General features: G+C 42.4%; 1 protein-coding gene across 1 annotated transcript in view; it reads left to right on the forward strand.

The window, feature by feature from the left end:
- Positions 1-14,000, forward strand: part of SAMHD1 (SAM and HD domain containing deoxynucleoside triphosphate triphosphohydrolase 1) — a gene marked incomplete at both ends in the record, with an annotated part of 63,840 nt that overhangs the window by 12,797 nt on the left and 37,043 nt on the right. Inside the window, 4 exons of the mRNA XM_080716518.1 lie at positions 2,903-2,975; positions 4,860-5,020; positions 7,953-8,068; positions 11,966-12,036. Coding sequence (XP_080572644.1) covers positions 2,903-2,975; positions 4,860-5,020; positions 7,953-8,068; positions 11,966-12,036 — 421 coding nt within the window. The remainder of the gene's footprint in view (positions 1-2,902; positions 2,976-4,859; positions 5,021-7,952; positions 8,069-11,965; positions 12,037-14,000) is intronic.

The following is a 14,000-nucleotide window of genomic DNA, read 5'->3' on the forward strand; positions in this document are numbered from 1 at the left end:
TACTAGCGTGCACCACTACGCCTGGCTCCCTCCAGCCCTTTTAAATTTTAGTTTTTTGTTTTGATATAGGATCTTGCTAGGTTTCTGAGAATCTTGATAAGTTTTTGAGGCTGGTCTTGTACCTGTGATCCTTCTGTCTCATCCTCCGAGGTACTGGGATTACAAGCATGTGCCACTACACCTGGGTCCATAAACTTTCATGGCCCCAAATATTATTGTTTCATGCAGCAAATATTAATGGAAGGCTCATTATATGATAGGTATTCTTCTAGGAACCTGGGGCATATAAGTGTACAAAATAGAGAAAACTCCAAAAGGAACATTGCATAGCCATACCCCTTATGCCCTGGCTTGGGACTTAGATGGATTCTGCAGGACTCTCTAGCACTGACTTGTCCTCTATGATAGGCACTAGGTATTTTTAAATTAATTAAAACTAGTTGGGCATGGTGGCGCACACTTATAATCCCAGAATTTGGGAGGTGGAGACCGGAGGATCGGGATTCACAGACAGCCTCAGCTACTTAGCAAGGCTCTTCGCAACTCAGTGAGATCCTGTTTTGAAAAACAAAAAGGCTAAAAAATAGGACCGGGGATGTAGCTCTGAGATAGAATGTCCCTGGGTTCTATCCCCAGTACCAGAAAAATAATTAAGTAAGTAAAGCTAGATTGGATTTAAATTGAGTTTATTATTCTAACTATATTTTATGTGTTCAGTAGCTACTTATGGCTAATGTATACGCTATTGGACCGAAGAGATATAGAACATTTCTATCACTGCAGGAAGTTTTACTGGACGCTGTTGCGTAAGAATGGATGGTATTAGAATTGGCCCTAGGAGCTCACAGTGATACCAGTGCAACCAGCTTGTAAAAGTATTCTAGTACTGTTAGCCTTTCATTTTCTATTTTTTAAACTAATTAATTAATTTATTTATTTGTGGTCCTGGGGATGGAACCCAGGGACCTTTACCTCTGGGCTACATCCCCGACATATTTTATATTTTATTTTGAAACAGGGTTTCACTAAGTTGCCGAGAGCCTCACTCAGTAGCTGAGGCTGTCTTCGAACCTGTGGGATCCTCCTGTCTCAGTCTCCCAAGTACTGGGATTACAAGCATGTGCCACCACGCCCGGTTTATTTATCTTGAAACAGGGTCTCACTGAGTTGCAGAGGGCCTCACTAAGTATCTGAGGCTGTCTGCTAACTGAGATCCTCCTGTCTCAGCCACCCAGTGTAGGACCAAAGTGGGGCCATGACAGGCTTCATCCATGCAGTAAACACGGTAGGCCTGAGTTTTAGTTTCCCAGGAATACAACTAACAGTTAAGTGTCAGTTTTGGCACCTGGGTCAGGAAGAAAAACTCCCAACCAACCTCAGGAGGCACGAACCAAATGGGAGGCACCAAGTATCCTGTCCAGTTGCTTGTGATAACAGCAGCAAAGATTCCGTTTGGTTTAAAGATAACTCCTTTGTAAATCACAGCCCACCTGAATGACTGAAATGTATAAAACTACCTTGGAACAAAGAATCAGGGTCCTTGTCAACACTCCACTGCATTGGAGGACTTGGACCCCAGCTCGAGCTAGTTCCCCAATAACCCCCCCTTCCTGCCTTTGCATTATTGTGTGTTGGTGGTCTCCCTCCCCCTGAGATCCCAGACTTTGGGTATAACACCAAATTCTGGGATTACAAGCATGCTGGCTATTTTTTATTTTTTCCTTTCTTTCTTTCTTCCTTTCTTCCTTTTTTTTAACTTTTTTAATTTTTTATTTATTTTTTGGTGGTACTGGAGGTGGAACCCAGAAGCTTTCTACCTCTGGGCTATACTCCCAGATCTTTTTTATATTTTATTTGGAAAATGGGTCTCACTAAGTTGCTGAAAGCCTCACTAAATAGTATTCTTTATTTTTGAAACAGAGTTTGTCTAAGTTGCAGAGGGCCTCTGCAAGTAAGTAGCTGAGGCTGGCTACAACCTGGTGGTCCTCTGTAAAGGCTAACCCCTTGACGCACAGGCAGGGGTGAGGTCAATATGCCTGAACCAATGAATAATTGTAAATGAAGCAGGATATAACACAACTTGGGGATGCTTATTTATTTATTTTTAAATTTTTCATTGGTGCATTATATTCATACATCATATTGGGGTAAAAAACTTGTGTGGACATACCTGTACACATCACCCATTTAGCCCCTACCCAATTCCCACCCCGATGTTTAAATTTAATACCTAGTAAATTCTTTCTAGAAACTCATGTGTTATGAGGGATTGCAGACAATGGAAATGGGTATAACTAAAGCTAAAACCTTTGTATGGCCAGGTGCAGCAGCACACACCTGTAATCCTCGTACTTGGGAGGCTATGACAGGAGGATCACTGGTTCAAGTCTGCCTCCACAACTTAGTGAGACCCTGTTTCAGAATTTAAAAAATAAAATAAAATAGGGCTGAGGAGTGGTAGCTCAGAGATAGAATGCCTCTGGGTTCAATCCCCAGTACCACAAAACAAGCTTTTGTATGTATTTGATTCATGTCTCTGTCATACATGGTGCTCATAAATCAGTCCAAGATTATGAAGGAGGATGTTGACTTCAATTTGTTTAAATGCATTTGAAATGTAAACTGAGCTTTCAGTAGAGATGGAAGAAGTGTTGAAGGCTGAGGCTGCCCAGAGGGAAGAGGATCAATTGTGAGGTCCTGGGGCAGCCTCCATTGGCTCCTCAGGAGCAGATCTTAATCTAGGAGCAGGGGAAGGAGGGCTTCTGGGGGGAGTATGTTTTAGTTATTGTTTCATCTATTCCTGCTTCTTTCTATTAATATAGCTAATCTAGATTATACTATATATGTTCCTAAGGTTATTATTGAGCAAATAAAGATAAATTTGCTTGTCTTGTAATTTTAGTTCCCTGGGGGAGCGGAAGAAGCTGCTTAATTATATACAACAATTGAGTCAAACTCAGGTTGAGACAATGAAGGTAAGAGGAATCTGAGTTCATTCTGTTTTGTTTTTGTTTCTCCGCAGTACTGGGGATGGAACCCAGGGGCATTTTACTTGTGAGCTACACCCTCAGCCCTATTTTTTATTATTTATTTTGAAACAGGGTCTCACTAAGTTGTGGAGGGCATCACTAAGTAGCTGATGCTGGCCAAGAACCTGTGATCCCTTGTCTCAGTCTCCCAAATACTGGGATTACAAACGTGCACCACCACGCCTGGCTTGTTTTTTGTTTTATCCAGGTACATTGTACCCGCTGAGCTACATCTCTATCCGTGTGTGTGTGTGTGTGTGTGTGTGTGTGTGTGTGTTGGTGGGGTTACTGGGGATGGACCCAGGGGCATTCTACCTCCCAGCTGCACCCCAGCCTATTTTCTTTTTTAATTTTGAAACAGGTTCTCACTAAGTTGTGGCGGGCTGCAATTAAGTTGCTGAGGCTGGCCACAAACCTATGATCCTCCTGTCTCAGCCTCCCAAGTACTGAGATTACAAGCGTGTACTACCACACCCGGCCAAAAAATAAATCTATTATTTTTAATTTTATGTATGTATGTATGTATTTATTTATTTATTTATTTTGCAGTACCAAGGGTGGAACCCAGGGGCATTCTACCTCTGCGCTATAACCCCTGCCCTAAATTTTTTTTTTTTTTTGGGTCTTGGGATGGAACCCAGGGGCATTCTACCTCTGAGCTACACCCCCCCTGCCCTATTTTTTATTCTTTATTTTGAAACTGGTCTCTGAGTTGCAAAGGACCTCATTAAGTAGCTGAGGCTGTCTGTGAACCATGATCCTCCCTCCGGTCTCAGCCTTCCTGAATGCTGGGATTACAAGCGTGCGCCACCAACACCCGGCTTCTTTTTTTTTTTTTTTTTTTTTTGCGGGTCTGGGGGTGGAACCAACATTTGACCTCCAAGCTACACCCCCTGCCCTATTTTTTATTCTTTATTTTGAGTCAGGGTATCACTAAGTTGCAGAGAGCTTCAAAGTAGCTGAGGCTGGCTGCGAACCACCATCCTCCGATCTCAGCCTCCCGAATGCTGGGATTACAAGCATGCACCATGCCTGGCCTAAACAAGTATGTTAAATGAGTACCCATTTGGTTTTGGTTTTGTTTTGGTGGTTCTGTCATGGGAAAACACGGTAATTCTGTGGAGAATCCTGAGGAGTTCCCCGATGTGGGAAAGAGAAATTTACCTCAAGGACACTTGGGGTCCTCGGCTTCTGTGGCAAGAAGAATTTCAACGTGTGCCACTCAGGCAAAACCAGAGATTTAACTCAAGAAAAGTAGAGATGTACATTCAAGGGGAAATGCAGGCCACCTCTATAGGGTGGAGAGCGGGAGAAGTCCCCAGGATCTGTGACAATCCTTGTAATAGAGGACCAGGAGAGGGCGTGGCTGGGCGCACATGGCAGGATTGCCTTGAATCTTTAGGCTGCCAAAAAGTGACGGACAATTCCTTTGAGATAAGAATTCCAGGGTACGCAGGGTGTGAGGCACATGTGCGACTTTCTCTGGAATCCAAGTGGTGCTTTTGTCAAAAGGTGAAACTATTTTTGAAATCTAATCTTCTGGGGAATTTCAGGTATGAAGCTTGGCCATTAATTTATTAAAAGCTAATGAAAGCCAGGCATGGTGGTGCATACATATAATCCCAGTACTTGGGAGGCAAGGTAGAATGCCCCTAAGTTCAATCGCCAGTACTGCCCAAAAAAAAAAAAAAAAAAAAAGTAAATAAAAGCTAATGAAATCATATACCTAATGCAAACATTGAAATTTTTACTGTCCTGTAATTAGGAATGTCTGCACAAAAATTTTAGATGGAGAAATACTTTGTCACTAATTTAAGCGTAATTTTCTAGGTCATTAACGATCCTATCCATGGCCACATTGAGCTCCACCCTCTTCTTGTTCGAATCATTGACACACCTCAATTCCAGCGACTTCGGTATATTAAACAGTTGGGAGGCGGTTACTATGTTTTTCCAGGAGCTTCACACAATCGGTTTGAACATAGTCTAGGGTAAGAAGAAAAGAAATAGTTGTCTCATCTTATTTCTTAGAGAATAAATAGTTTTACAAAATGATAATATTTTTATTTTATTGAATAAAAAATGAGACTTTTGACTAACCTTACTATATTTTATTTTATGCTTGGTTTAAAATATCTCACATCCTTCCTGATAAGTTAATAGAAGTGTTTATTGACAGGTCAGCTGGATTGAATATATATGTTTAAATAACATTTGAAAGCTAGCCAGGAGTGGCGGTACATGCCTTTAATCCCAGGACTTGGGAGGTAAGACAGGATCGCAGGTTTGGGGCTAGTCTCAGCAACTTAGTGAGACCCTGCTTCCAATTAAAAAATAAAATAAGCTGGGCGTGGTGGCACACGCTTGTAATCTCAGCACTTGGGAGACGAAGACAGGAGGATTGTACAGGTTCGAAGCCAGCCTCAGCTACTTAGTGAGGCTCTCAGCAACTTAGTGAGACCCTGTTTCCAAATAAAATATAAAAAATAGGTCTGGGAGTATAGCCCGGAGGTAGAAAAGCCCATGGGTTCCACCCCCAGTACCGCACACACAAAAAAAATAATAAAAAATAATAAATAATAAATAAAATAAAATAGGACTTGGGGTATAGCTCAGATATAGAACATCCCTGGGTTCAATCCCCAGCAGGAAACACACACACACACACACACACACACACACACACACACGACTAAATAAGGAGAGTTACTGAGAAACAGGGGCATTCTACCTCTGAGAAGCACCCTCAGCCCTAATTTTTTATTCTTTATTTTGAAACAGGGTCTCTGAGTTGCGAAGGGCCTCGCTAAGTGGCTGAGACTGCCCGCAGACCGCGATCCTCTGGTCTCCACCTCCCGGATGCTGGGATTACAAGCGTGCGCCACCACACCCAGCATTGATATAACTATTTCTTTAATCTTATTGTACAATGTTGTACTGTATCTTGTTTACTTACTGATTGAGGAACACTTGGATTGTTTCCACTTCTTGGCTATCATGAATGTAGTGCTGCTGTGAACATGGACGTGTAAATACCTCTTCAAGACCTGCTTCAGTTCTTTGGGGTATGCCTAGAAATAGAATTGCTAGATCATACAACAAATCAAATTTTTTTTTTTTTTTGGTAGTACTGGGGATGGAACCCTTCTCTGGGCTACACTCCCAGACCTACCTATTTTTATATATTTTTATTTGGAAACAGGGTCTCTTAAGCCAGCAAGGCTGGCTTCGAACCTCTACGATCCTCCTGTCTCCGCCTCCCAAGCATGGGATTACAAGCGTGCGCCACCACGCCCGGCAACAAATCAAATTTTTTTGTGTGTAGTGCTGGGGATCGAACCCAGGAGCATTCTACTTCCCAGCCACATCCCCAGCCCTATTTTGTTTTTTATTTGGAAACAGGTTTCACTAAGTTGCTGAGGCTAGCTTCAAACCTACGATTCTCCTATCTCATCTCAGCCTTCTGAGTACTGGGATTACAAGTGTCTACCACTATACCCAACTGAAAAAGAGTGTTTTTTTTTTAGGTACCACCATACTGTTTTCCACATCAACCATACATTCTCAGTAACTGTGAACAGTGGTTCCAGTTTCTCTATATAGCCAATTCTTGTAGTCTCCTGGGAATTTTTTGTTGTTTCTTGTACTAGGGATAGAACCCAGGGGCATTCTACCTCTGAGCTAAACCCCCAGCCCTTATTTATTTATTTATTTATTTTATTTATGGGTGTGGGTTTGGGGATGGAACCCAGGGGCATTCAATCTTCAAGCTACGTCTCCTGCCCTAGTATTTATTCTTTAATTTGAAACAGGGTCTCACTAAGTTGTAGAGGCCCTCACTAAGTAGCTGAGGCTGTCCACAAACCACGATCACGATCCTCCTGTCTCAGTGCTGGGATTACAAGTGTGCGCCACCACGCCTGGCTTTTTTTTTTTTTTTTTTTTTTTTTGGTGGTATGGAACCCAGGGGCCCTCTCCCTCCAGGCTACACTCTCAGACCTATTTTATATTTTATTTGGAAACAGGATCTCTTAAGCCAGCTTAGGCTGGCTTCGAACCTGCGCGATCCTCCTGTCTCAGCCTCCCAAGCACGGGGATTACAAGCGTGTGCCACCACCTTTTTAAATTTTGAAACAGGGTCTCACTAGGTTACTGAGAGTCTTGGTAAGTTGCTGAGGCTGGTCTCAAACCTGTAATCATCCTGTCTCAGCCTCCAAAGTACTGGGATTGCAGGTGTATGTCACCACACAGGCTTTATTTTCTGTTTTGATGATAGTAGCCATCCTATTGGCTATAATGAATGGAATATGGTATCTCATGAATTTTTTTTTTTTTTTTTTTTGGCACAAGGGATGGAACCCAGGGGCATCCTACCTCTGAGCTCTACCCCCAGCCCTATTTTTTTTATTCTTTATTTTGAAACAGGGTCTCACTGAGTTGCAAAGGGCCTCACTAAGTAGCTGAAGCTGTCCACAAACTGCCATCCTCCTGTCTGTCATTATGGATTTGTTTTTTTTTTTTTGTTTTTTTTTTTGCTGGTACTGGGGTTCCTGGAAGCCCTTCTACCTCCGGGCTACACTCCCAGACCTATTTTTACATTTTTCTATTTGGAAACAGGGTCTCCTAAGCCAGCGCATGCACCTGGCTTCGAACCTGCACGATCCTCCTGTCTCTGCCTCCCAAGCGCGGGGATTACAAGCGTGCGCCACCATGCCCGGCTGTCATTATGGATTTGATGTGCATTTCCCTAATGATGAGTGATGATCCAGGATTCTGTTTGTGTGTGTTCTAAATGAGGCTGTTTTGTAAAGTTGCCATAACATGTACTAGGATGTTTGGGAAATATGTTGAAGTTCTTGAGTTTCAGAATTGCCATTCATCTTTCAAGCAGAGAAGTGACTTTTTGTCTTTTTTGTTCTGCAGGGTAGGGTATCTAGCAGGATGTCTGGTTCGTGCATTATGTGAAAAACAGCCAGAGCTACAGATAAGTGAGCGAGATATTCTCTGTGTTCAGATTGCTGGACTTTGTCATGATCTTGGTAAGCTGTTCAAGAACCCAAATCATAACATATGTCAGCTCGCTCCCTCCCTCCCTCCCTCCCTCTCTCTCTCTCTCTCTCTGTGCGTGTGTGCGTGTGTGTGTGTGTGTTATTGGGGATTGGGCCCAAAGGTGTTCTCTATATTAGTATACTATATACTATAGTTCCCTGAGCTATACTTCCAGCTCTTTTGTTTTTATGTATTTACTTACTTTTTTGTTGTTGTACTGTAGATTGAACCCAGGAGCATTCTGCCTCTAAATATATTCCCTTTTTTTGTTTTGTTTTGAAACAGGGTCTCACTAGGTTGCTAAGATTCTAGCTATGTTGCCACGGCTGTCCTTGAATCTGCAATCCTCCTGTCTTGGCCTCGCAAGGACTGGGATTACTGGTATGTGCCACTATACCTAGATTTAGTTTGTTATTTTACAATAGGGCTTCTCAGCCGGGCATGATGGTTCAGGCTTGTATTCTTAGTACTTGGAAGGCTGAGAAAAGAGATTAGCAGGTTCAAGGCCAGCCTCAGCTACTTAGTTAGTTAGTTAGTGAGACCCTGTTTTAAAATAGAGAATGAAAAATAGGAGCTGGACATGGTGGCACACACTTGTAATTCCAGTAGTTGGGAGGCTGAGACAGGAAGATTGTAGGTTTGCCACCAGACCCAGCTACTTAGTGAAGCCCTCTGCAACTTAATGAGACCCTGTTTCAAAGTAAAGAATAAAAAATAGGGATGGGTATGTAGCTCAGAGGTAGGATACCCCTGGATTCAACCCCCAGTACCGCAAAAAAAAAAAAAAAGAAAGAAAAGAAAAAATATACATATATGGCTGAGGGGGTAGCTTGGAGGTAGAATGCCTCTGGGTTCTATCCCCAGTACCACAAAAGAATAAAATAGGGTCTCTCTACGTTGCTGCGCACTGGCCTCAAACCTGCTGTCTTCTGCCACACCTTCCTAAATGCTGGGATTAAAAACAAGCACCCGCCGGGCGTGGTGGCGCACGCTTGTCATCCCCGCACTTGGGAGGTGGAGACAGGAGGATCGCGCAGGTTCAAAGCCAGCCTCCGCTGGCTTAAGAGACCCTGTTTCCAAATAAAAAAATATAAAATAGGTCTGGGAGTGTAGCCTGGAGGTAGAAGGCCCCTGGGTTCCATCCTCAGTACCACCAACAAAACAAAACAAGCACCAGTGCGCTTGGCTTTTACCTCTCTTTGAAATTTAAAGATCAGACCAACAAAGAGAAATGTGGAAGATATGGGTTGTTTTAGGTTTATATGCAAATACTAGGGAGAGTTATATTTTAATTATTCAATTGACATTAATATAAAAAATGCTATTGCTCCTTCCTAAAATGATTCCTAAGCACAAGTTTAATTTTTAATTTCTTACAGTTTGCAGTGAATTTCCCATGTTAAACAGCTTTGCTACAAATTACATAAAACGAACTTGGTGTCCAGCTACTCAGGAGTCTGGGGCAGAAGGATTGCAAGTTTGAGGCCAACTTTGGCAACTTAATGAGATCTTGTTTCAAAATAAAAAGATCTGGGGGTATAGCTTAGAGGTCGAATGCCCCTGGTTCAGTCTCTAGTACTAAAAAAGAAAAAAATAATAATAATAATGGACTGAGACAGGAGAATCTGGGTTTGCAGACAGCCTCAGCTACTTAGTGAGGCTCTTTGCAATTCAGTGAGACCCTGTTTCAAAATAAAGAATTAAAAATAGGGCTGGGGGTGTAGCTCAGAGGTAGAATGCCCCTGGGTTCCATCCCCAGTACCGCAAAAAAAAAAAAAAAAGAAGTGTTTTGGGATTATTATCTTACGAAAGGAAAAAAAGGAATATAACATTCAATTTGATATTTTCACACATCAGAAATTTGTCATATAAAACAAGAGGGCCAGGTGTGGTGGTGTGTATCTGTAATCCCAGTACATGAGAGGTAGGACAGGAAGATCACAGGTTCTCAGCCAGTCTCTGCAACTTCGAGGTCCTCTGTAATTTAGTGTGACCCTGTTTCAAAATAAAGAATAAAAAGCTGGGCGTGGTGGCGCACGCTTGTAATCCCCGCGCTTGGGAGGCAGAGACAGGAGGATCACGCAGGTTCGAAGCCAGCCATGCTGGTTTAAGAGACCCTGTTTTCAAATAAAAATATAAAATAGGTCTGGGAGTATAGCCCGGAGATAGAAAGGTTTCCAGGAACCCCAGTACCACCAAAAAAAAAAAAAAAAAAAAAAAAAAAAGAATAAAATAGGGCTGGGGCTGTAGTTTGGAGGTAGAATGCCCCTTACCACAAAACAAACAAATAAATAAGTAAAATAGATAAATAAAAACAGCCAAGCACGATACTACTCGCACGCCTGTAATCCCAGTACTTGGGAGGCTAAGGTAGGAGGATTGCAGGTTTGAGGACAGCTTCAGCAAGTAGTGAAATTTCTCAATCTACCGAGACCCTGTTTCAAAATAAGAATAGCTGGGCGTGGTGGCACACGCTTGTAATCCCAGCATTTGCTAGGCTGAGATCGGGGGATCATGGTTTGCAGACAGCCTCAGCTACTTAGTGAGGCCCTGTTTCAAAAATAAAGAATAAAAATAGGACAGAGGGTGTAGCTCGGAGGTCGAATGTCCCTTCGTTCTATCCCCAGACCCACAAAAAAATAAATAAAATAAAAATAAAATAGAGCTGGGGGTATAGCTCAGAGGTAGAATGCCTCTGGGTTCAATCTCCAGTACCACAAAAGTAAATAAATATGTAAGTAAATAAATAAATACAACAAATAACCCATGGTTTGGGGTAAAAATTGGTTTCTTTTTATTTTGGGATACTAGAAAACAAACCCAGGGCCTTGCCATGAAAAGCACTCATTCTACCACTGAGCTTAAACCCCAGTGTAAATAAATACATTTTGATCTTATACAAACTCTTGACATCCTTTTTAGTTAACACAGCTATTTTTTCTTCACATTTATGTAAGCTTTAGTAACTAGGAGCTCTGGAGAGTTTTACTTCCAATATGCTTTTGCTTCTTATTCTGTCTGTCTTCGAAGGCTGGGCACAGGTGCACACGCCTGTAATCCCAGTGTGTAGGAGGCTGAGACAGGAGGTTTTCAGGTTCAAGGGCAGCCTCAGCAAGTAGTGAGATTCTCATCAACTTAGTGAGACCCGGTTTCAAAATAAAAATAAAATGGGGCTGGGGGTATAGCACGGAGGTAAAATGCCCCAGGGTTCAATTCCAAGTCCACAAAAAAAAAAAAAAAAGAAAGAAAGAAAATAGGGAGGATTTGCCCTGTTGTGTGGTTTATTTGTAGACTATTAGTTTCTTTTGATATTTATTTATTTATTTTTATTTATTTTGTGGTACTGGGAATGGAAGCCAAGGGCATTCTACATCCAAGCTACACCCCACCCCTTTTGTTTGTCTGTTTGTTTTTGTTTTGTTATACTGGGGATGGAATCCAGGGGCATTCTACTCCGAGCTGCACCCCCAGCCCTATTTTTTATTCTTTATTTTGAAACAGGGTCTCGCTGAGTTGCAAAGGGCCTCACTAAGTAACTGAGGCTGGCCGTGAACTGCGATCCTCCTGTCTCAGCCTCCCAGATGCTGGGATTACAAGTGTGCGCCACCATGTCCAGCTTCTGTTGATATTTAAACTAAAAATAGTCTTTTAGTTTAAAAGAACTCTATTTTTTCTTTTTTGGGGGGGTACTAGGACATTCTCTCTCTGAACTTAACCACCCCTCCCCCTTTTAAATTTGGAATCAGGATCTCACGAGTTGCAGAGCACCTCCCTAAGGTGTTGACGCAGCCTCTCAAGTACAGGTGTGCACCACCACACCCCGCAGGCTCAGTTCTTACCAACTTACATTTTCCTGTTCTAAGGCTGCTTTTTTTTGTCTTTTCAAGGTCATGGGCCTTTTTCTCATCTGTTTGATGGAAGATTTATCCCACTTGCTCGCCCAGAAGTGAAATGGAAGGTATGTATTCATATACAGTCAGTAGTCAATAAAAAGAAAGACTTTTTAAGCAGACTGTTTAGTTAAATTATATGGAGCCAGGCTCTAGGCCACAGAGGGCTATAACCTCATTACTTGGGAGACTGAGACAGGAGGATGGCAGGGTGGAGGCCAGTGCACAGTAATGTAGTAAGGCCCTATTTCAAGAATATAAAATAAAATGGGGGTGGGGATGTAGCTCAGAGTATATTGTCCCATAGGTGCAATCTTCCTGTCTCAGCCTCCCAAATGCTGGGATTGCAAGCACTGCCATCACACCTGTCTTGAATGTCTTGATTTTTTTTTGTTGTTGTTCTTGTTTGTTTTTGTTTTTTGTGGGTCTGGGGATGGAACCCAGGGGCATGCGAACTCCAAGCTACATCCCCCACCCTATTTTTTATTCCTTATTTTGAAACCAGGTCTCACTGAGTTGCAAAAGGCCCTTCTAAGTAGCTGAGGCTGTCTGCAAACCGTGATCCTCCGGTCTCAGCCTCCCAAATGCTGGGATTACAAGTGTGTGCCACCACGCCCAGCTTTTGAATTTCTTTTCCTAGAAGCCCTTCTACCTCTGGGATACACTCCCAGACCCATTTTATATTTTTTTTATTTGGAAACAGGGTCTCTTAAGCCAGTCAGGCTGCCTTCGAACCATCGTGATCCTCCTATCTCTGCCTCCCAAGCACGGGGATTACAAGCGTGCGCCACCACGCCTGGCTTGAATTTCTTAAGAGTCAAATTCATGTGCCCAAAATCACAAAGCTACCAGGCATGGCAGTGCATGCCTGTAATTTTAGTGTTTAGAAGGCTGATAAAGGAGGATCACAGGTTTGAGGCCAACCTCAACAACTTAGTGAGGCCCTCAGTAACTTTGAGACCTGTTGCAAAACAGAAAATGAAGAGGACAGCCAGAGCCAGGCGAGGTCGTGCACACTTGTAATCCCAGCATTCGGGAGGCTGAGACCAGAGGATCGCGGTTTGCGGCCAGCCTCAGCTACTTAGTGAGGACCTCTGCAACTTAGTGAGAACCTGCTTCCAAATAAAGAAAAAAAAATAGGGCAGGGGGTGTAGCTTCAAGGTAGAATGCCCCTGGGTTTTAAACCCAGTACTGCATAAAAAAAAAAAAAAAGAAAGAAAGAAAAGGACTGTGGGTATTGCTCAAAGGTAGAATGCCCCTGAGTTTAAACCCCAGAACCACTCAAAAAAAAAAAAAAAAAAAAAAAAAAATCCCCAAAGCTGTTAAATGGTAGAGCTAGCACTAGAGAAGTTTTCTAGTTGTCAACTTAATGTTCTTTTTATTCTGTTGCACTACTATAAAATAAAAAGGGCCACTCTGGTTATTGTTCATTTGGTATGGTCATGAATTAGTCACACTAGCCAAATTTCATCTGTGTGTGTGTGTGTGTGTGTGTGTGTGTGTGTGTGTGTGTGTGTTTTCTGTCTTTTTGTAGTACAAAGGATGGAACCTAGGGGCATTCTACCTCCGAGCTATACTCCTAGTCCTATTTTATTCTTCCTTCCTTCCTTCCTTCCTTTCCTCCTCTCCTTCCTCCTCTTCCTCCTCTTCTTCCTTCTTCTTCTTCTTCTTTTTTTTTTTTTTTGTGGCACTAGGGGGTGGAACCCAGGGGTATTTTGCCTCCAAGCTATATTCCCCAGCCCTATTTTTTACACTTTATTTTGAAACAGAGTCTCACTGAGTTGCAGAGGGCCTCAGTAAGTAGCTGAGGCTGTCTGCAAACCCGGATCCTCCTGTCTCAGCCTCCTGAATGCTGGGATCATAAGTATGTGCCACAACACTCAGCTTTTAATGGTGCTTTTTAAGAAAGGAGTTTTAAATTTTAATGAAATAAATACTCTGGTTCTTTAAGCTAGTAAAATGCATAATTTCTCAGCAGTTTTGCTCCCTTGGGGCCTGCCCTCTGGATAAAAGACATAAAATTAGAGTATTA

This window comes from Muscardinus avellanarius (assembly GCF_963383645.1).
Source record: "Muscardinus avellanarius genome assembly, chromosome: 19".
NCBI classification, from domain to species: Eukaryota; Metazoa; Chordata; class Mammalia; order Rodentia; family Gliridae; genus Muscardinus; species Muscardinus avellanarius.